Source organism: Bos javanicus, chromosome 24 (genome assembly GCF_032452875.1).
Source record: "Bos javanicus breed banteng chromosome 24, ARS-OSU_banteng_1.0, whole genome shotgun sequence".
In the NCBI taxonomy this organism is placed as follows: domain Eukaryota; kingdom Metazoa; phylum Chordata; class Mammalia; order Artiodactyla; family Bovidae; genus Bos; species Bos javanicus.
The window spans coordinates 30573319-30595242 of NC_083891.1; the positions used below are offsets into that span (position 1 = coordinate 30573319).

General features: G+C 36.5%; 1 protein-coding gene across 1 annotated transcript in view; it reads right to left on the reverse strand.

Moving 5' to 3' along the window:
* The window catches only part of TAF4B (TATA-box binding protein associated factor 4b), a 112048-nt gene that overhangs the window by 33312 nt on the left and 56812 nt on the right, over positions 1 to 21924 (reverse strand). Inside the window, exons 11-13 of the mRNA XM_061399705.1 lie at positions 13795 to 13925; positions 9267 to 9392; positions 4371 to 4427 (exon numbers count right to left, since the gene is read on the reverse strand). Of these exons, the coding sequence (XP_061255689.1) occupies positions 4371 to 4427; positions 9267 to 9392; positions 13795 to 13925 (314 nt within the window). The remainder of the gene's footprint in view (positions 1 to 4370; positions 4428 to 9266; positions 9393 to 13794; positions 13926 to 21924) is intronic.

The window sequence follows — 21924 nt, forward strand, 5'->3', positions numbered from 1 at the left end:
TTAATACTTATTTTTGTAGTTTCCAGAGGTAGCACTGTGAGACTAACGTGCCAGTAGCTACATGTCTTGCATTCCTTTTTCTTTCTTCTATTGTCTGATAACAAATGAAAATGGGAATGCTAGGAATTGTTATACAGAAAATGAATTCTTTGTCTCACTCTGCACAGATGTACTGAACTCACATTCCCACAGGAGAAAGAAGATATTTAAAAGGAAATAAGGGTCACAATATATATAACAAATGTTTAAGGAGTCAGGCTGTTTGAACTCCAAGGTCAGATGGCTTGCTCCATAGAATTCTGGATGATGTGGTAAGAAAGGAAAACACTGAAGGCTAGATGGTAATCTAGGACACACAGCACACATTTCAGACAAGTCTGCAGATGCACTGAACAAAAATGCCCCTGCTTGTTTGAAGTCACAATCTGGCAATTAGTAATCTATTTAAAACCTTTCACAAACGGACAGTGAAATGGAAGAATGTCAGTACTTACATTTTTGTAAAAGTATCTAAGGGAATAAAAAAGCCATCAAAATTTAAAAGTGACCATATTTAAAATATAAACTTGCAATAAAAAGAGAGGACACGTATAATGATGTTTTTCTAGGAAAAAATAGAAAACAGGAAAAAGATGGCCCCGAAGTTGCAATTAGAATTCAAGAGGGAAGGGATATAGGGATATATGTATTCTTATGGCTGATTTGCATTGTTGTATGGCAGACACCCACACAACACTGTAAAGCAATTATCCTCCAATAAAAATAAATTTAAAGAAAGTTTGATATCCACAGCCATTTTAGCCAGACAACAAGGTTTTCAAATAGACAGATAACCTGTCAGGTCAATAAGAATAGAATGTAGCAGGAGCTACTTCACTGGATTGAGATTAAGCTGAAGGCAAACCCAAAGGCAGCCTACTTTATTTTTATTTGGCTGCACTGGATCTTAGTTGGGGCATATGAGATCTAGTTTCCCCAACCAGGGATCGATCCCAGGCCCCCGGCAATAGGAGCGCAGGGTCTTAGCTACTGGACCACCAGGGAAGTACCCAGTTTACTCTTTTTTATGTGCTGAATGAGAATGACAAAATTGGAAGAAGTCAACAGGAAGGATGAAAAGAAATTAGACACCTTTATAAAAACCTGCTCAATTGAACACAGTTTGTCGAGAAGGAATGCATAGATTCTAAAACTGTATTAGAGACAAGAAAACCAAGGGGAGAAATGACCAAGATCAAAACTCTAGCCCTTAACATCTAAAAGCAATCATGAAGTATAAGCCTATGTACAAAGGGGACTCAAGCTGTGCTTTAATATTTATATGACAGACATCATTGCTGAAACATTTCTCAGGATCAATAAAGCCTACAGCTTCTTTAAATAGTTTTTTGGAGTTGTATATTTGTAAGATACGGTCATTAATCTATTTCCTGTACCCAGCTTGGTAAGTAGGTAATTACCTGGAAAAGGAGACCAAAGCAGTTTTAATTGGGAAACTGGAAGGCATCTGTACTAATTTTCGTGACTGGACAGTGAAAACTTCCTAAACAGCCAAATACTAAAACATTACAAAACCAAAGCTTTATAGTTTATACCAGTGTGATAACAATTAACACATTCCAAATGATAACCTTACAAATGACGATATAACAATTCAACTCTATAAGACAGGGTCTGGCATTGAACCTGGACTGGCATCTCATTTTAGGATTTATTAGCACAATATTTTCAAAATAAAAAATACAGATGTGAAGCACGCTTCATATTTTTCTTATAATTGAAAGGAATTTAATAAACTAAATTTCTGTATTTTGTAGCTTTTCCATATTTACCTTCAAATTTATTAAATAAATATTTGAAGTGGTAAACTTCAAAAAAAAAAAAAAAGACAGGGTCAATGATTATTGCAACCAAACAAAATACGGTGTTTTGCTATATTTAAAATGGATAAACAGTAAGGACCTAGTGAAGAGCATATGGAACTCTGTTATGTGGCAGCCTGGATGCAAGAGGAGTTGGGGGAAGGTGGATACATGTTTTTGTATAGCTGAGTCCCTCTGCTGTCCACTGAAACTATCACAACATTGTTAACTGGCTATATCACCAATACAAAATAAAAGTTTTTTCTTAAAAAAATATGGTATATTTGATTCTAAACTAGAGGCCCTAAGAATATTAGTTATCAAGAGTTCTAGGGGGCAAAGGGATGACAAAAATGACAATATTTTACTTTTATTAAACATTTGCAACAAATACAGGGTGGCCCTGTTCTTGGAACCGGGCCAATGTATCTGATTCTTTTTTTAATCAAAGAGGATTTAAAATAGCAAGCAACCAGAAAACCTTCCAAATATTTTGGAAAGAAAATATACAGTCTTTTAAATCTTGCTAGGAAAAAGAAATAAATGGAGCCGCGAAAAGAGTGGGGAGAAAAAAGAACAGGTTTGCCACCACCTGCTCTCATGGAGAAGTTTTTTTCTCCTTCATATTTGCTTTTAGACTTTTTTTGAAAAATCCTATCCAACTATTCATCCCTCAGGGAATTTAAAACACACACACACACACACACACACATACACAATTAAAAGAAAAACCAACCAACCAACCAAAACCACTCCATATAAATTTGAAGGAAAACTGAATCTACTCATTCAGAGGTTTGAAGGTTTATGAAGGAAGAACAGACAGGATAAGGCCTTTAATGATAAAAGGGTAAGATTTCTGATACATATTTTCCAAAAGTGGCTGGAATTGGAAGCAAGATAACCATCTAATCCGTCCTTAATGAAAACAAAGAGGACCACACATGATTCAAAGCAACCACAGAGTGTCCATCGCCACAGAATCCACCATCAAGCCAGGCTTGCTGAAAGAGTATAGGTATAGTTCTTGTGGTTCCTTTTTTCAGGTGATATTTTTAGGTAAATTTTCCACTGGAAAGAAACGAGTACCAGAAATCTTTTTGTTGTTGAAATACAATGATTCTGGTTTCAAATCATTTTTAACGTTCTCCTTTCATAGTTCTCTTCACCCCAATCCAGAAACTCCTCCATCCAGAGTTCACGTTTTCTTCCTTTTCTGTTTTAGTGAACACACACCACATTGATTGTAAGGATCTTACTAGATTTCCATTTGTTTTGCCTCAGCTCCTACATTAATCCAAACAATAAGGGCCCTTAAAACATTCATAAATAACCTGCTGCTGCTGGCACCTAGGAGCTGAGTGCAGCAATGTTAAGCAACAACAAATTTCATAGTTCAAGAGGCACAGTTAAGGAAAAAGGTTGCTCAGGAAATCACTCTTATTTAGCACAAAGATCCTTAAAAATTGCATGAAATCAGTCAAGTAACTATAGAAACCAATTTCTTCAGCTCCATATCACACGTCTCACACCTCAATTGTCTTTATTATCGTCTGCTGTCAGATCCTTAATCAGAAATGTGAACAGGCTTGATGATTTATTCAGCAGGGAAAAGAAATCTGTAGGTCAAGTGAAAAATTTCACACACATACACACACACCCACACCCACACCCACCCACCCACCCACCCACCCATCCATCCACACACACCCCATCTTCAACCTTAGGTACTTTCATTTCCTTCTGTTCTCAGCAGCTCTGGGGGCAACTCCAGTGAGATCCAATATTAAGGCTCAATTAAAATAAGCTCCAATTAGTGGAGCTTTTTTCTCTGGGGCTAGAAAAGTCAGGAAATGGATATTGGGAAATGTAAAAAGTCAGCTACTGAGAGGAGGCTGCAGACATAAATGAACTTATTTGTTGATTTCTACAGTTGCTATGCAGAGGCCTCTGGGAGTAAAAGCTTAACCAGTCTAAGCTATAAACTAAAACCCCTGCAGCTAAACATGAACTGTGAGAAACAAGGGCTCCATTCCAGAACAGAAAACTGCTGGGCCCAGAAAATTAAAAGCCAGAGGCGTTTTCCATTTAAAACTAAATCCCAGTACCACCTCCCAGCCAAAGAATTATAAGCAGTATCAGATTTACAAAACGAACAATTACCCTGGAAAAATGTAGCCTATTGTACAGTCCCAGATGCTAAATCTCAGAAGTTTCTTTTTTTCTTTTTTTTTTAATCCCACATTATATTCCTCCAACTGGGCTGCTGGAGTTTACAAAGAGCCATTTCTAGACAGGCCTAAGCCTTGAAAATAAATTTTAAAAAGAGAGCACATAACTCATTGACCTCATTTGAAGCACTGCCCTTGCCTTCAGCAGTTCCTGTCCTTCCCCAAGGCTTCGGCAAATGGTATGCAACAGCAAAATAAACCCTGACCTAATTGCCAGGAGAAAGCTGCCAACCTTCCCTCCAACACAAAGACAAGCATGGTAACTTGAAAGTCCTACCTCTTTGGCTTTCTGCTTTAATCTCAGCTGTTCTGGATCTTCTTTATTGGAACGACTCTATCAAAGGAAAAGAAAATTTTAATAGAAATTACTAGCATCTAAACACCATAGTTGCCGTTAAATATTTAATAAATGACAATTTTCTCTTGTGATTGAAAACCTTAGCTCTGGGGGAAAATGCCTCAATCCTGTCCCGTGCTCCCCCTACCTCCTCCCACCTCATCATCTGGGCTGGCTGCTGCGGTTCTAGCCTGGAGGAAGTTTATACAGAAAATGATGCTAACAATGTCGGTCAGGTCCAGTTGAGGCATGACGTTGTTCTTGTTGGAACACTAAAAACTGAAACATGGATGGTACAGAGGAAGGCAAGCAAAGGAGGATAACTGTTAGCTTAAATGAATGAAAACAATCAACACTGGCTAATCCTCAGGTGAAGCCATTTTGGTAAAACATATGGTATTTCAAAGACTATTACAATCAAGAAACTGATGGACTTTGAACTGAATTTCTCTCTCTCCAAAAGTGTAATTTTTAAGAATTAAGGAAGAAATACACCACAGTGTTTTCACTAGAATATGTTATCTTCTTTGGATTCTCTATTGCACTTAGTTGAATGCTCTGCCCAAGTAAAAGTTCAAAAACTGTTTATTGAATGTTTCTTTCCATGCTAATTCAGTTCAACATTCCAAAAATGAATAATTTTAGAAGACTGCTATAAGAAGAGAGCTACCTTCTACATGTAATGCTATGTTGGATCAAAAGGTAAGGAAGGAATTTTATTTTTGACACCTTGGACATTTGTCTGCTGAAAAAGACACTATGGACAGGTGTATCCTTTTTCTCATTCTAACAAAATTACCTAATTCCTTATAAATCTGAATATTTATTCTAAAAAGTGAAACATTAGCTAACTAAAGATAGGCTAACAAAATAAAAGCTAAATGTATTTTCCTAATTTAATAGAATTTTGTTAAAGGAAAATACTAGAAACTTTAGTTTAGTTTAGTTTTTTCTAAAGTAAACTTTAGAAAGTTTAGTTTAGATTTGAGTGCCTTCTAATTTTAAACACCTTAATACTTACATAAGATTCTATTCAAAGTAATTTTTTCTTCACTTTGTGTCCAATCTAATAGAACAACTTCACTCCAACTGAAACTAAGAAAACTCCTTTATTATTATATCTACGTTAGGAGAGAATGAGTATGTGTATGTATGTATTCACACAAAAACATGTGTATATGTGTGCATGTACATGTTTGTGTATATAATACTTTGTCTCAGTATAAAACGGGCACATTTTGTTATCAAGTTTTTGTGAGTCAACCAACATTTAGTGACTACCCACAGTATGTATCCTACTTGACTTGTCACTGTTCTAGGCCTTGGAGATACAGAAATGAGATGACAAGACAAAGTCCCTGCCTAAGAAGATAAAAATAATAAAATTCACAGAAATTAAACACAGCTGTGAAACACAAAATATTTACAATGGGGAAAAATAAAAAATGACTGAGAATGGTAAGTGCTATAAAGAAAACAGGATCATGTGATAGAAGCGGGGAGTACTTCTACTGCTAGAATGGGACAGAATCCATCGCTAAGGAGTGAAAACTGAGTGGAGATCTGAATGACAAGCAGGAGGCAGCCACACAAAGATCTGAGGGAAAACACCCCAAGCAGAAGGCAGAAGTCACTGCAGAAGCCAAAAAATGGGAATCTGGTTGGCACACTTGAGGAAAAAAGGAGGCTGCTGCGGCTGGATACCAGGGGCCGCCTTGCAGGCCACGGTAAGGAGTTGGGGTTTGATTCTTGTTATAAGAAAAAGCCACTGGAGGATTTGAAGCACGGGTGTGAGATGCCACCGACAAGACACTTTTGAAAGGACCCTGGAGGCCGTGTACAGGGTGCACTGAAGGGACCCAAGACTGGAGGCACAGGAACACAGAGCAATTAGGAGACTGTTCTAAGACAACTGTTGTGAATACAAGACTGGGACAGAGATGAGGATGACTTGAGCCGGAATCAGAGCAGAGAAGGTTACAGTAAATAATTAGATTGAAACATATGTTGGGGGCAGAGCCAACCACATTTACAGAAGGACTGGACACAGGGTGTGAAGTAAAGAGAGGAGTCAGGGATGACGCCTAGGACTGCGGTCTAAGTAACTGGAAGGATGATAGTTCCAACTTTCCGAGAAGGTCAAAACTGCGCTAGATCTGGGGAAGGGAACTCAGCGATCAGTTTTGGATGCCTCATCAGTAGTCTAGGATACAAACCTAGAGAGCAATGAAAGCTCACTGTGACTGGAGCTGAATGAGCGAAGAAGGGAAAATCACGAGGCAAGGTCAGAGAGGGAGGTGGGTGCCACTTAAAATTTGGTAAGAAGTTTGGATTTTAATTTAAGTGCAAGGGGAAGCCACTGAAGGAATTTTATGCAACAGAGACACATACATGATTTGTTATGAAAACATTATCCTGACAACAGTATGAAAAATGGATTGTAGAAAGAAAAGGATGTTAGTTAGAAGATATAGATGTTCAAGGGCAAGATGACTTATAGTGGTGACAACAGTGATGAAGACAGGGTAATAGATACATTTTGGGAACTGAATAGGAAGTGACTGGATGCAGGACAAGAAGAGAGGAAAGGAGTTAACAATGACGTCCTAGGTTTCTTGGCTTGAACATCTGGGTGAGTAACAATGTCATTTACTGGGTAAGAAAACCTGCAAGACTACAAGGTGAAAAGAAGGGAAAGTGAGAGCAAATATAATATACTACATCCAACAAGAACTAAACGAGTATTTAATAGTTTATAACCTTGTTTACAGCATAGTAATTGGAAATAAAATCCCAATAAACCACCTCGTTACAGAGGCTGCATGCTTGCTTATAACACTCACAGGCTCAGGAAAGAGCATCTGCCTGTCCCAGCTGCCTTTCCCAGTGCAAGAGGGGTCAAAAATGGGGACTGAGACTGTGGGCAGTGAGAAGCTGCTCAGTCACACAGCTCTGGTGCACCCTGACACATGAAGGTGTAGACCAGAGGCCAAGAAAGAAGGGAGATGAAGGGCTGTGGAGGCTCGCCAAGGCATGGGCCAGCAAGCATGGCAGCCAATTGCATGTGCCATGAAATGAGGGTAGGGATAACAGTGGTAACAGACAGAAGAGTCAGTCAACATGGCTACTTGAAAGATTAGTTACATTGATCAAATAAGTAAATAGCAAATATAAGTAAATATATCAAGGATAATGAGAGCCAAGTTTCTGACTACAGAGTAAATACTTATAAACATGGAAAGGTTAAGGGTAGGAAGAATCCTAAGATATAAAATAGTGTCAAAGGTATTCATATAAAAAATTATAGTTTTATAATATAAATTTATGGTTTTATAACATACACACACAGAAAAATACTTATTGATCTGTGTGTTTATATGCATATGTACACATATATACATACCATACATATACTTCCTACCTCTGTCTATTTGACAGGGTCTACATGTAATAATACCCTCTGAGCAAGGGGCACACGGTAGGCTCTAATCTTGTTTCTGGGCATTATCTTCAACTGAAAAAATATAGGCTTCCTGGGAGAAATGACTGATTCTATGGCTGGGGAAGATGAATGAAAGCTGGGCCTGGAGTATCTTGTGCCTGAAAGTAAGGACATGTTCAGTGAATGATGTTAATCAGACAAAAGAACAGAGGTGCCAGCTGGAAGGGTCTCCCACTCAAGAGATCTGAGCATCAGAATAAATCATGACAATAACAGGTTACAACCTGTTGAATCAAACAGAAATCTGAGAGGCCATACTGATAAAAATGAGTGAATGAATGAGAGAAAGAAAAGCTCTTCCATAGAAGACAGTACTAACAAATGTGGAAGACGTGACAAGAATAAAGAATCACCATTTGGCAGCCATCGTAGATGTAGCTGATTCATAGATATCATCTATAGATGCTAATGTTGCTAAGTGGAGTTTGATAACATATGGGATTATTGGTATAATCCTATAATACCTTTCTACAAAAAACTAATTGATTACAAAGGGGAAAAGGGCAAATTTAAAATAGAGAGAACTGATCAAGGTTGCCTTTTGAAAGAATCAGCTGAGAAGAACACAGCATCATTTCTATGTATGTATAACCACCAAGAATGCATGACCTAAATCAAATCGCGAGGAAACACAAGATGAACTCTGGTTCAGAGTCACCTATAGAAGGAAAGGCCTGTACTCTTGAAACCTGTCAAAGACATGAAAGGAAAAGGGTGAGGCGATCTGAAAGAAGGAGTCTGAAAAGAGATGACAACTGGACAGACACATATAGCTGAACGGGAAAATGGACCTTGAAGGAAAAAGATTTGAGGCAGCCGGTGAAAGCTGGCTGGGGTCTAAGGATTTAGATGGTCGTGTCATATCAGTCACATCCTGACTTGGAAGGTTATACAGAAGACTGTCCCTGATTTTCCAAACACATGCTACAATGTTCAGGAGTGATGATGAGATGTCATGTCTAAAGCTTGCTTTCAAAGGTTCAGAGAAAGACTAGAGAAAACAGTACGAGAAACCTCTGAATTGAAAGAGAACAGAAGAAAAGAATAATGATGATGGGAGTGTGTACCTGTTTCCAGAAACAGTGGAGATGGAGCAAGTACACTAAAATCTTAAAAATGGGAACCTCAACTAAAAGGAGATGTGTTGTTCTGGCAACCTTTCTGTAAGTATGGGATGATTTCAAAATAAGTAAACTTTTAAAAACTATTCCATTTTAAGAAATCCTTCAGAGACATCTAATGGCCTAACAAAACCAAGACAGTCAACCAATGATAAAGCTGATTCTGACCTCCTTACCAGGCCATGTTCACTCATAAATCACACAGGATCTTACCTTGGCTGCTTTAAGTAACATTTCTCTTTCTTCTAAATCCTTTCTCTGCTTCTCCAGTTGATCTAGCTTTTCAAGAAATTTGAGCTGTGATCTGGTGTCATTAGACAGGATGTAATTTTCACTTGCCTGGGGAAAAAAAAAGTCTTCTGATGATCCAAGGCAACACATTCTACATTAGGTCTTGTTATAAATCAACTAAAGACAGTTACACCAAGATACATAGGGAGGTAAATTTTTAGGACGTAATATTTTATTTCTGCTAAACGAACAACAAAGCAAGTATGTTAACCATTCTTAAAATCTGAGAGGCAATTTAAAAAGAAGTTTGAAAATCTCTCAGTCACGTCCAACTCTTTGCAATCCCACGGACTGTAGCCCGCCAGGCTTCTCTGTCTATTGAAGTCTCCAGGCAAGAATACTGGGGTGGGTTGCCATTCCCTCCTGCAGTGGATCTTCCTGACCCAAGAATGGAATCTGGGTCTCCTGAATTGCAGGCAGATTCTTTACTGTCTGAACCACTAGGGAAGCCCTCATTCTTAAAATGTGAGAGGCGATTAAGCAAAAATTTCAAAGAGCTTTCCTAGTAAGCTTCATCCAGAGGGGAGGAAAAAGGAATTAAGCCCAGTGGATCCTGATAGTAGGAATAGAAAGCAAAACAGTGTATTGTTTACCTATCATCTAAATCTTTCTAGTTAAACTACTGTCAATCTCATCAGACTTTAATGATTAATTAAATCTTAGGCCCATAAAAGATAAAAAAAAATAATCACCTCCCTGAAAAACACACCAAAGATGAAAGTTATCACCTTTGCTTCTATTGCTGAATTGGTCTAACTTTGACAAACAAATGCAACTTCTATCAAAAGACAACATAAGATCAAATGGCAAACATTAAAATCCTAAACCCTGTTGTGAGGATTTCCTTAAGCTATGGACTTGGGCAGAAACTTCCATAAATTAGAGTTATAACAAGAAGTGTAATTATTCATCTTCAATGTTCCATAAAAGGATAAAGTTTACAGTTTCATTTATTCTGATATGCTAAAGTATAAAACAGTGCTTTACAATCTAAATACTTTATTTTCTTCATCTGATAATGACCACCCGTCTCTCTTAATATTAATACACATATGCTTGTTGGGGTGGGGGGTGACTTCCTGCCATCTATTCATCTCAGTAATTCAGACATCTAAGCTATAGGAGGGAGACTGTATAACAGGAAAACTGAATGTTTTTAAACATTTAGTCCAACAGTCAGTGCCTGGCTTGGAAATCTGGTTACCGTACCATTCCCATCTTTGTTTTATCCCAAGCTCATGGCTGATTCAATTAACTGGGACTGAGAGATTTCATATGCCCAAGATTCTTTTTAAATTAAATTTTTATTGTTGGTATTTAACCAGATCAAAGGAGTATTACATAGTATAACGAACAAGGATGTATTAGTGCTACTTATTTTACTTTGTGTTTAATACAAAGAAGAATTCTCAAATGTTTTTTAAAGTTAAATAATACAAGATAGAATATGGAATACATTATGGGCCAACCATAGAGGCATAAACAAAATAACCAGTGGTTTCTTAAATACTTCATTTTTACCATTTTTGTGTTCATACACTCTGGAGATAGTTTACTGAGAGGATTTAATTTAAAAGGACAACAAATGCTAAATTAAAAAGGGGCAGAGACTTTCTAAATTTGAACCCAATCTCATTTCCATGCTAAGATTCCTTCTCTCTCTCTCTCTCTCTCTTTCAGCTCAGTGCAACTACCTCTTGCTTAATGCATCCTTCCTTTACTCTTCCAGATCCTAAACAAATGAGTGTCTTCCCTATTTCTACTGAGTCTCTAACTTTATTTAAATAACAGTAACCCCAATCTTATCATGATCCCTCCTGTCTATCCAGCTGGTCTAACTGAAGTCTTCTTGGATCACAGAGGAGGGTGGTTTAGTAATGAAAATACAAGGACTCAGACCAAATGATAACATCATCAAGTGAATCCCATCTAAAGAAAGCACTACAGCCCCTTTCGACTGGAAAACACTGAAGCTATTCCACAGCCACCGGCACTAGAAGACTCTTAATATATCTTCAGTGGGGAAAAACCTGGCAGCAAGATCAGAAGCTTTGCATGTGTTTACTTTCCACCTCTTTATTTAAATTTCAATTTATGGACTATGATTAATTAGAGAATTATATCTAACCAGGTGAAAGATTATCAAAAGTAGATGGATTTCAAATCAAAAGCAAAATCCGGCCATCTCTTTTAATAAAAGTAGCTCATTGTTATGAAATTCATGGAGTAAATTTTCCCACACTGTACAGATAAACAAATCCTATCAGGATGAACCAAAATATAAGGACAAGGCTCAATCTGTGACAAAAAGGTTATTATAATCAGAGTCTACAAAATAAGTATAACTTTGAATTAGATCCAAAAATAATTAAATGATTATCATTTCTATTTAAAGAAGGATGATCATGCAGCTGCCTTTCTATATGCATGAACTCACACAGTGGCATTAGCTATGTTAAAGAGTAAGTGTGGAGAAAGGCAGAGGGGGTGAAAATCAATCAGGATAGACAATATTAAGGCAGAAAATTAAGGAGGTATTAGCTTAAAGCTAAATTACTGAGTTTCTAAGTGGAGTAGATACTATCCATTTTGCCTGAGGCAACTAAATCTTTGGAATATGTGCTGCTGACATACCTTACAAGAACTACTCCATCTGAAGGTAATACATAATAAAGCTTTGGATGGTATTTGGGATAGTAAACATTACATTGGAAATTGTAATGGAAACCATTCCATTACAATCAATCATTGGAAAAATTCTATCCCATACTAAATGTATATGCTACATTTTGTACAGAAACTGCCTACTGTAAATGAAAGTACACTCGTGTATCTCTGAAACAACAGGGTGAGGAAAAGGGGAGAATTCAGAAAGAGACAGTTTTACAACAGTAGTTGAAGTCTTTAATACCTTACTTTCAATACTGGATTGAGTAGTTAGACAGAATAGCAATATGAAAACAGGACTAACACTACAAACCAACTAGATCTAACAGACATACCGAACACTCCTCCCCAACAACAGCAGAATACACATTCTTCTCAAGTGTGCATGGAATAGCCTCTAAGAATGATCATATGTTAGGCCACAAAACAAGCCTCATACATTTAAAATGACTGAATTGTGCTAAGAATAGTCTCTGACAACAATGGAGTGAAGCTAGAAATCAACAGAAGGAACACTGGAAATTTCACAAATATGTGGAAATTAAACAACATACTTTTAAATAACCAATAGATAAAAGAAGTCTCAAGGGAAATCAGAAAATAACTAAGAGATAAATGAAAACAAAAACACAATGTACTAAAACTTATTGAATGCAGCAAAAGCAGTGTTTGAGGGAATTTTATAGCAATAAAGAAATGCCTACATTAAAAGAGGAGATTGTAAATAAGTAACCAACCTTATATCTTCAGGAAACAAAATGAGAAAAGAAAGTAGGATCATTATCACTGACCTTACAAAAATAAAAAGGATTACTAGAGAATATTATGAACAACATTATGCCAATAAATTAAATAACCCAAAAGAAATGGACAAATTCCAGCAGTACACAGAAATAAATACTGACATTAGGGGTCTTTTTTTCCTCATTTTTTTCTGATGACATTTAAGTCAGTATAGCAAATTCTCAAAAAAGATTTACGCAACTATAAACAGTTCTCTCAAAATTCTAAATGAAGCAGAAAGGGGAGAAAATAGAATGATTTCCTCCAGGAAATTTACCCTAAGCATAGATGATACTTCCCTAGATTCCTTTTAACCTATGTCTAGGATATCATGACAATGACCATTCTTGCAAACTCAAAACCTTATAAGGTTACCCATGTACCATGTTGTATAAAATCTAGCTGTGAACATTTCTTGATATGAGGGGAAAGGTTATCTTTTTCTCTTTTAACCTTCATCAACCAATATATTTGTTCTCCATCAAAACCATAATACAAATAAATTTAGTGCTTTCATCTTGATGATGGCAAGTGATCTGGTTCATACCATTTGGTTCATAAGATAAAGCTATTCGTGCATGTAATTTTTTTAAAATAAAAGTCCTCAATGCAATCACTTAACTCACTGAAAGGAAACGGGAGTTGCCAGCAGAGTACGGATCACTGAAGAGAACACAGCTACCCAATATTTCTTTCTAACACATCCTCCCCTTTCCAGTCAAGAGCTTTAGGAAGAGAAGCCTCAGGCATAACAGATGCGTATTTCAGTCTACACTAACACAGAAGCTTTGGATACTACTGAAACTCTGTTTATTTGTCATGTAAACATATCTAAATAAGGCACATTAGGAATGAGAATTTGATTTTCTACCAATATGAATTATGTCTCAACCATTTCCTTGAAAAGTGTACCTAGAATATGAATCCATAACAAAAAGCTACCTTTAACAGAACAAAAAGGAGAGAGAAGAGCTTGGTTTTCTCTAATGATTTCCTTTACCTTGTAAGTTGTCATTCGATGCTGAGCAATTGTAGTCAGTTTTTCTAGAAGGCCTCGTAATCGCTCCTGTGTTGCATGGGAGATCAAGTTCACAGCATCAGAATTAAGTTCCGTAATGTCATGCTTTTTACCTGTGGAAGCAGGGAAAATCCATTACGTGTTTTAGTAGAGGCTGATAATTGAAATAATTAGCACAGCAGGTATTCTGTTCCCCCTGGAAGTCATACCCATTACGAATAAAGGTTTGGAGATTATGATTTTCCTGGTAAAGTCACAACTTCAAAGATCTTAGACATTACATTAATAAAACCTAGCCTGGAGCCTCAGAAAATATAGACATTGTTTCACTTAGCCTCTAGAATCATTCTCCTTGCAAGGTCATTTATAGGACAAAGTTAATAAGAACACAAATCAAGTCTAGTGTTCAGGGAGGAAAATGGTAACTGCAGAAATTAGTGCTGTATTCTGTTAATTTTAATAATTAAAAAAATAGAAAATTACATTTTGCCCTGTTTGACACTGTTAGCAATTTACAACATTTATTTCCATGAATTCAGATTGTGAGTCTCTGTTAATAACTTGTCTACATGACACACCTATACTTTTTGTACAATACCAATCATGCTTACTTTGCACTAACTCATGTTCTATAAATTGACTTGATAATTAATTTACAAGTTGAAGTGAGTTCAAAGCCTCATCATTTTACTCATCAATTTTAAAAACTTCTCTTTCACTATATCTCTTTCTATAAATAAACCAAACTTCTATTCTTCCTTCTGCTAACTAGGAAGAAAGTTTCAGGAAAACAATTTAGACCACATACCCCAAAACAGAAGCTTACTTATAAAACAACCTCATCAGTATTTAAACAGCAGTTCTCCAGCTCAGTGAAACCACCTGTATCATCAGAGATGATAACCCTAAAGATATACGCAATTACGTAATCTCATCTAAATGAGTTTTCTAAGTGCTATTGTGTTTGTTTTTAACATATGCATTTACACAAACTTAAAAATATAATACTTAACTTGCACTCTATCTGAAATACATTCTTATATATTCAAAGTGTGAATAAGGATTGCAAAAAAAAATAAGCTTTAATTTAAAAAGCCAACAAATCTTAAATATATTGTTTGATCATAAATGCTGCCATAAGAAATGTTGAACTTTAGTTCAAAACATGGGCTATGTTAAACCAGACAGAAAAAGAATATAAAACGATTCAGCTTCATCTGTACCAAACCTTCAAAATGTAGTTCATTACTTTGTAGCAAAACTGAATTCATCACCAATATATGATTCAAGGAAGGGGAAAAAACTGGAAAGTCAAATCTACTTTAAGTCAGCATAAATAAATAGTGGGGCCTTGTATAGCAGCAATAATACAATTTCAAAACAATCCAATAATTAAAATTATAAGCAAACATGGGTATATAAAGGATGACATGCCAGTTGATACTTTAAGAAAAACGAACATTTAATAATATAGTGTCTGGGAAAAAACTTTGAAAATAATTGCATATATATAAAACAGAAGCCTAAGTTAAAGAAAAATCCATATTTCTAAAATACTAAAAATAAACAAGTGTTGGGAGTTGCAAACAATTTCAGGGCTTAGTGAACAATCACATTTTCTAATATCCTCACTAAACTGATGATAAAACATGACAGAGTTCCAAAGTTAAAGTCTCACTTTAAAATAAAACACTCTTTTTGGTAAAGTTCATTAACTGATTAAGGAGATCAAGTTGGTGTTCAAAAGCTTACTATGTGATTTTACAGAAAGTCTGTGTCATTTAATTTAGGTAACTGACAAAAAAGGAAGAACACTGGCATGTTTACTCCCCTACCACATCCAAGTAAGAAAATCTTCCTCCCCAAATTCTTTGGGTTAATTTATAACTCCTGTTATTAAAAAATGATCTTGGTTCTGACCTGTTCTGTGAACACGAAATTTTATTATAAATGAAGAACATTCCTAGAAATATATAACTCAATTCACTCTATGGTTTTTGTTTTAAAAGCTTAGGTAATTGAGAAGGAAGAAGTTTTGCAGTTTTCCATCATATTAAATGACAAGTTTGTGTTTTATCCCTAAGAACTGAAAATACAAAGACTTATCCCCAGAATTCTTGAAAGCAGAGGTTAGCAAGCTAAATCTGGTCTCTCTTTATAGATACAGTTTGATGGGAATACAGTCTTTCGTATTTGTTCACATATTGTCTACAGCTTCTTTTGTAATATAACAGTAGAGGTGAGCAGTTGCGACAGACTATATTTGCCCACAAAGTAGCAAACATTTACTATCTGGTCCTTTGCAGGAAAAAAAAAAAAAACCTGTCAATCTCTGTCCTAAAAGATCAAAAATGTTCTTTCAATACTAAAAGTTCTCCTGTCACACAGTCTAAATCAAGCTAGAAATAAAATTTAGAAGGGGGCAGGGTATTGATAAAATTAAGTACGAATCTACTTGTACTCCACCAGAGTTCTAAATAATTATGTGGCTAAAAGCCGTTAAAACACCAGCAAATTTCCCAAGCCATCAGAGAAAGGTATGTGCTCAGGCTTAATCCCAAATTAAGGAACTGCCTCCTGTACAGTACAAAACAGAATGCAGTGAAGAAAACGAAAGAGAAAGAAAGAGAGGAGTGGGGAGGAGAAAGAGGGAGAGGGAGGGCTGGAGAAGAGAGTAGTCAAACAAAACACAAGCAAACAGCAAACAAACATTTTACCATTACTTTTTCTGAACTCCAATCCTTTTGAACTAACGTAAATTCTGAAAGTGAAAGAGGAGAGTGAAAAAGTTGGCTTAAAGCTCAACATTCAGAAAACGAAGATCATGGCATTTGGTCCCATCACTTCATGGGAAACAGATGGGGAAACAGTGGAAACAGTGGCTGACTTTATTTTGGGGGGCTCCAAAATCACTGCAGATGATGACTGCAGCCATGAAATTAAAAGACACTTACTAAAACTCTCACTATTTGCAGATGACATGATCCTCTACATAGAAAACCCTAAAGACTCCACCAGAAAATTACTAGAACTAATCAATGAGTATAGTAAAGTTGCAGGATATAAAATCAACACACAGAAATCCCTTGCATTCCTATACACTAATAATGAGAAAACAGAAAGAGAAATTAAGGAAACAATTCCATTCACCATTGCAACAGAAAGAATAAAATACTTGGGAATATATCTACCTAAAGAAACTAAAGACCTATATATAGAAAACTATAAAACACTGGTGAAAGAAATCAAAGAGGACACTAATAGATGGAAAAATATACCATGTTCCTGGATTGGAAGAATCAATATAGTGAAAATGAGTATACTACCCAAAGCAATTTATAGATTCAATGCAATCCCTATCAAGCTACCAACAGTATTCTTCACAGAGCTAGAACAAATAATTTCACAATTTGTATGGAAATACAAAAAACCTCGAATAGCCAAAGCGATCCTGAGAAAGAAGAATGGAACTGGAGGAATCAACCTACCTGACTTCAGGCTCTACTACAAAGCCACAGTTATCAAGACAGTGTGGTACTGGCACAAAGACAGAAATATAGATCAATGGAACAAGATAGAAAGCCCAGAGATAAATCCACGCACATATGGACACCTTATCTTTGACAAAGGAGGCAAGAATATACAATGGATTAAAGACAATCTCTTTAACAAGTGGTGCTGGGAAATCTGGTCAACCACTTGTAAAAGAATGAAACTAGAACACTTTCTAACACCATATACAAAAATAAACTCAAAATGGATTAAAGATCTAAACGTGTAAGACCAGAAACTATAAAACTCCTAGAGGAAAACATAGGCAAAACACTCTCTGACATACATCACAGCAGGATCCTCTATGACCCACCTCCCAGAATATTGGAAATAAAAGCAAAAATAAACAAATGGGACCTATTTAACCTTAAAAGCTTCTGCACATCAAAGGAAACTATTAGCAAAGTGAAAAGACAGCCTTCAGAATGGGAGAAAATAATAGCAAATGAAGCAACTGACAAACAACTAATCTCAAAAATATACAAGCAACTCCTACAGCTCAACTCCAGAAAAATAAATGACCCAATCAAAAAATGGGCCAAAGAGCTAAATAGACATTTCTCCAAAGAAGACATACAGATGGCTAACAAACACATGAAAAGATGCTCAACATCACTCATTATCAGAGAAATGCAAATCAAAACCACTGTGAGGTACCATTTCACACCAGTCAGACTGGCTGCAATCCAAAAGTCTACAAATAATAAATGCTGGAGAGGGTGTGGAGATTCCTTAAAAAACTGGAAATAGAACTGCCTTATGATCCAGCAATCCCACTGCTGGGCATACACACTGAGGAAACCAGAAGGGAAAGAGACACGTGTACCCCAGTGTTCATCGCAGCACTGTTTATAATAGGCAGGACATGGAAGCAACCTAGATGCCCATCAGCAGATGAATGGATAAGCAAGCTGTGGTACATATACACAATGGAGTATTACTCAGCCATTAAAAAGAATACATTTATTCTTTTTAATCAGTTGATCTTTTGAATCAGTTCTAATGAGGTGGATGAAACTGGAGCCTATTATACAGAGTGAAGTAAGCCAGAAGGCAAAACACCAATACAGTATACTAACGCATATATATGGAATTTAGAAAGATGGTAACAATAACCCTGTGTACGAGACAGCAAAAGAGACAGTGATGTATAGAACAGGCTTATGGACTCTGTGGGAGAGGGAGAGGGTGGGAAGATTTGAGAGAATGGCATTGAAATATGTAAAATATCATGTATGAAACGAGATGCCAGTCCAGGTTTGATGCACGATGCTGGATGCTTGGGGCTGGTGCACTGGGACGACCCAGAGGGGTGGTATGGGGAGGGAGTAGGGAGGAGGGTTCAGGATGGGGAACACATGTATACCTGTGGTGGATTCATTTTGATATTTGGCAAAACTAATACAATTATGTAAAGTTTAAAAATTAAATAAAATTTTTAAAAAAAGGAAGCAATAAAAATAAATAAATAAATAAATTTTTAAAAAATGAAAAAAAAATAAATAAAAGACACTTACTCCTTGGAAGGAAAGTTATGACCAACCTAGACAGCATATTCAAAAGCAGAGACATTACTTTGCCAACAAAGGTCCGTCTAGTTAAGGCTATGGTTTTTCCAGTGGTCATGTAGGGATGTGAGAGTTGGACTATAAAGAAAGCTGAGGACAGAAGAATTAATGCTTTTGAACTGTGGTGTTGGAGAAGACTCTTGAGAGTCCTTGGACTGCAAGGAGATCCAACCAGTCCATCCTAAAGGATATCAGTCCTGGGTGTTCACTGGAAGGACTGATGCTGAGGCTGAAACTCCAATACTTTGGCTACCTGATGCGAAGAGCTGACTCATTTGAAAAGACCCAGATGCTGGGAAGGATTGGGGGCAGGAGGAAAAGAGGACGACAGAGGATGAGATGGCTGGATGGCATCACCGACTCGATGGACATGGGTTTGGGTGGACTCCGGGAGTTGGTGATGGATAGGGAGGCCTGGTGTGCTGCAGTTCATGGGGTCGCAAAGAGTTGGACACAACTGAGCGACTGAACTGAAGTGAAATTCTACTTTTTCAAAATAAAAGGATAACATATACTGAGGTGAAAAAAGTGATAATTTGTACAGCATACAGTAGGAGCTCAAATATTTACTAAGTAATTTTTAAGTAGACTTAGAATATATAACAGCAATGCATTTTACAGTCCTTAAATATACCATGGATGTATCAAACATCTGAAACTTTCACAGTTTTTTTTTTTTTTAAAGGATTGATGTAAGCTTTATTGGAAAACAATTATAACTTAAATTTGGAAGATAAATAGTTAAAATGTCAACCATGGTCCCACCAAATGTAAAGCAGAAAAAAATATGCTATGTGTATTTATACTTAATTGATAGGAATTGATGAACTTTGTCCCAATTTGCTCTTCTGCTTGGCTTAGAGATTATAATACAGATTGGTTGGAAATCTTTTGAATTTCAACTAAATTAATGGTTTGGACTGTTTTAAAAACTACACTTCCTGTAGAGAATCACAAAATGTCTATTTTCTGGTATTTGGGGGTTGTAAATGGGATTTGGAACATTTATGGTAAAGATAATGAACTTTATTTGGGGAAAAATGATGGAATAGAAATCTGGATGAATGAAAGCCAAAGATTTCTGATTTCTTTTCAAAGAAGATAAAGTATCTGACACACTTAGCAGATTGAAAATGAAAATAAAAATCTGTATATTTTGTTCTTTGCTTTTTTATTCCTGTGATAGAATTTGAAGAGTATCACTTGCTTGCTACAGTGTAGTCAGATCTATAAACAGGTATTGAATTTGTTTGAAAATATAATTTCTTTAAACTTCGTTTTATGTTGGAATATAGTTGATTAGCAATGTTGTGATAGTTTCAGGTGTACAGCAAAGTGATTGTTATACATACACATGTTTCTATTCTTTTTCAAATTCTTTTCCCATTTAGGTTGTTACATAATATTGAGCAGAGTTCCCTGTGCTATACAGTAGGTCCTTGTTGGTTATCCATTTTTTTTTTCTTTTTTTTTCTTATTCTTAAATTTAATAATTTTAAAACATGTGTTCCCCATCCTGAACCCTCCTCCCTACTCCCTCCCCATACCATCCCTCTGGGTCGTCCCAGTGCACCAGCCCCAAGCATCCAGCATCGTGCATTGAACCTGGACTGGCATCTCGTTTCATACATGACATTTCACATGTTTCAATGCCATTCTCCCAAATCTTCCCACCCTCTCCCTCTCCCACAGAGTCCATAAGCCTGTTCTATACATCAGTGTCTCTTTTGCTGTCTCGTATACAGGGTTATCGTTACCATCTTTCTAAATTCCATATATATGCGTTAGTATACTGTATTGGTGTTTTTCCTTCTGGCTTACTTCACTCTGTATAATAGGCTCCAGTTTCATCCACCTCATTAGAACTGATTCAAATGTATTCTTTTTAATGGCTGAGTAATACTCCATTGTGTATATGTACCACAGCTTGCTTATCCATTCATCTGCTGATGGACATCTAGGTTGCTTCCATGTCCTGGCTATTATAAACAGTGCTGCGATGAACATTGGGGTACACGTGTCTCTTTCCCTTCTGGTTTCCTCAGTGTGTATGCCCAGCAGTGGGATTGCTGGATCATAAGGCAGTTCTATTTCCAGTTTTTTAAGGAATCTCCACACTGTTCTCCATAGTGGCTGTACTAGTTTGCATTCCCACCAACAGTGTAAGAGGGTTCCCTTTTCTCCACACCCTCTCCAGCATTTATTATTTGTAGACTTTTGGGTCGCAGCCATTCTGACTGGTGTGAAATGGTACCTCACAGTGGTTTTGATTTGCATTTCTCTGATAATGAGTGATGTTGAGCATCTTTTCATGTGTTTGTTAGCCATCTGTATGTCTTCTTTGGAGAAATGTCTATTTAGATCTTTGGCCCATTTTTTGATTGGGTCATTTATTTTTCTGGAGTTGAGTTGAAGGAGTTGCTTGTATATTTCTGAGATTAGTTGTTTGTCAGTTGCTTCATTTGCTATTATTTTCTCCCATTCTGAAGGCTGTCTTTTCACTTTGCTAATAGTTTCCTTTGATGTGCAGAAGCTTTTAAGTTTAATTAGGTCCCATTTGTTCATTTTTGCTTTTATTTCCAATATTCTGGGAGGTGGGTCATAGAGGATCCTGCTGTGATGTATGTCAGAGAGTGTTTTGCCTATGTTCTCCTCTAGGAGTTTTATAGTTTCTGGTCTTACATTGAGATCTTTAATCCATTTTGAGTTTATTTTTGTATATGGTGTTAGAAAGTGTTCTAGTTTCATTCTTTTACAAGTGGTTGACCAGATTTCCCAGCACCACTTGTTAAAGAGATTGTCTTTAATCCATTGTATATTCTTGCCTCCTTTGTCAAAGATAAGGTGTCCATATGTGCGTGGATTTATCTCTGGGCTTTCTATCTTGTTCCATTGATCTATATTTCTGTCTTTGTGCCAGTACCACACTGTCTTGATAACTGTGGCTTTGTAGTAGAGCCTGAAGTCAGGTAGGTTGATTCCTCCAGTTCCA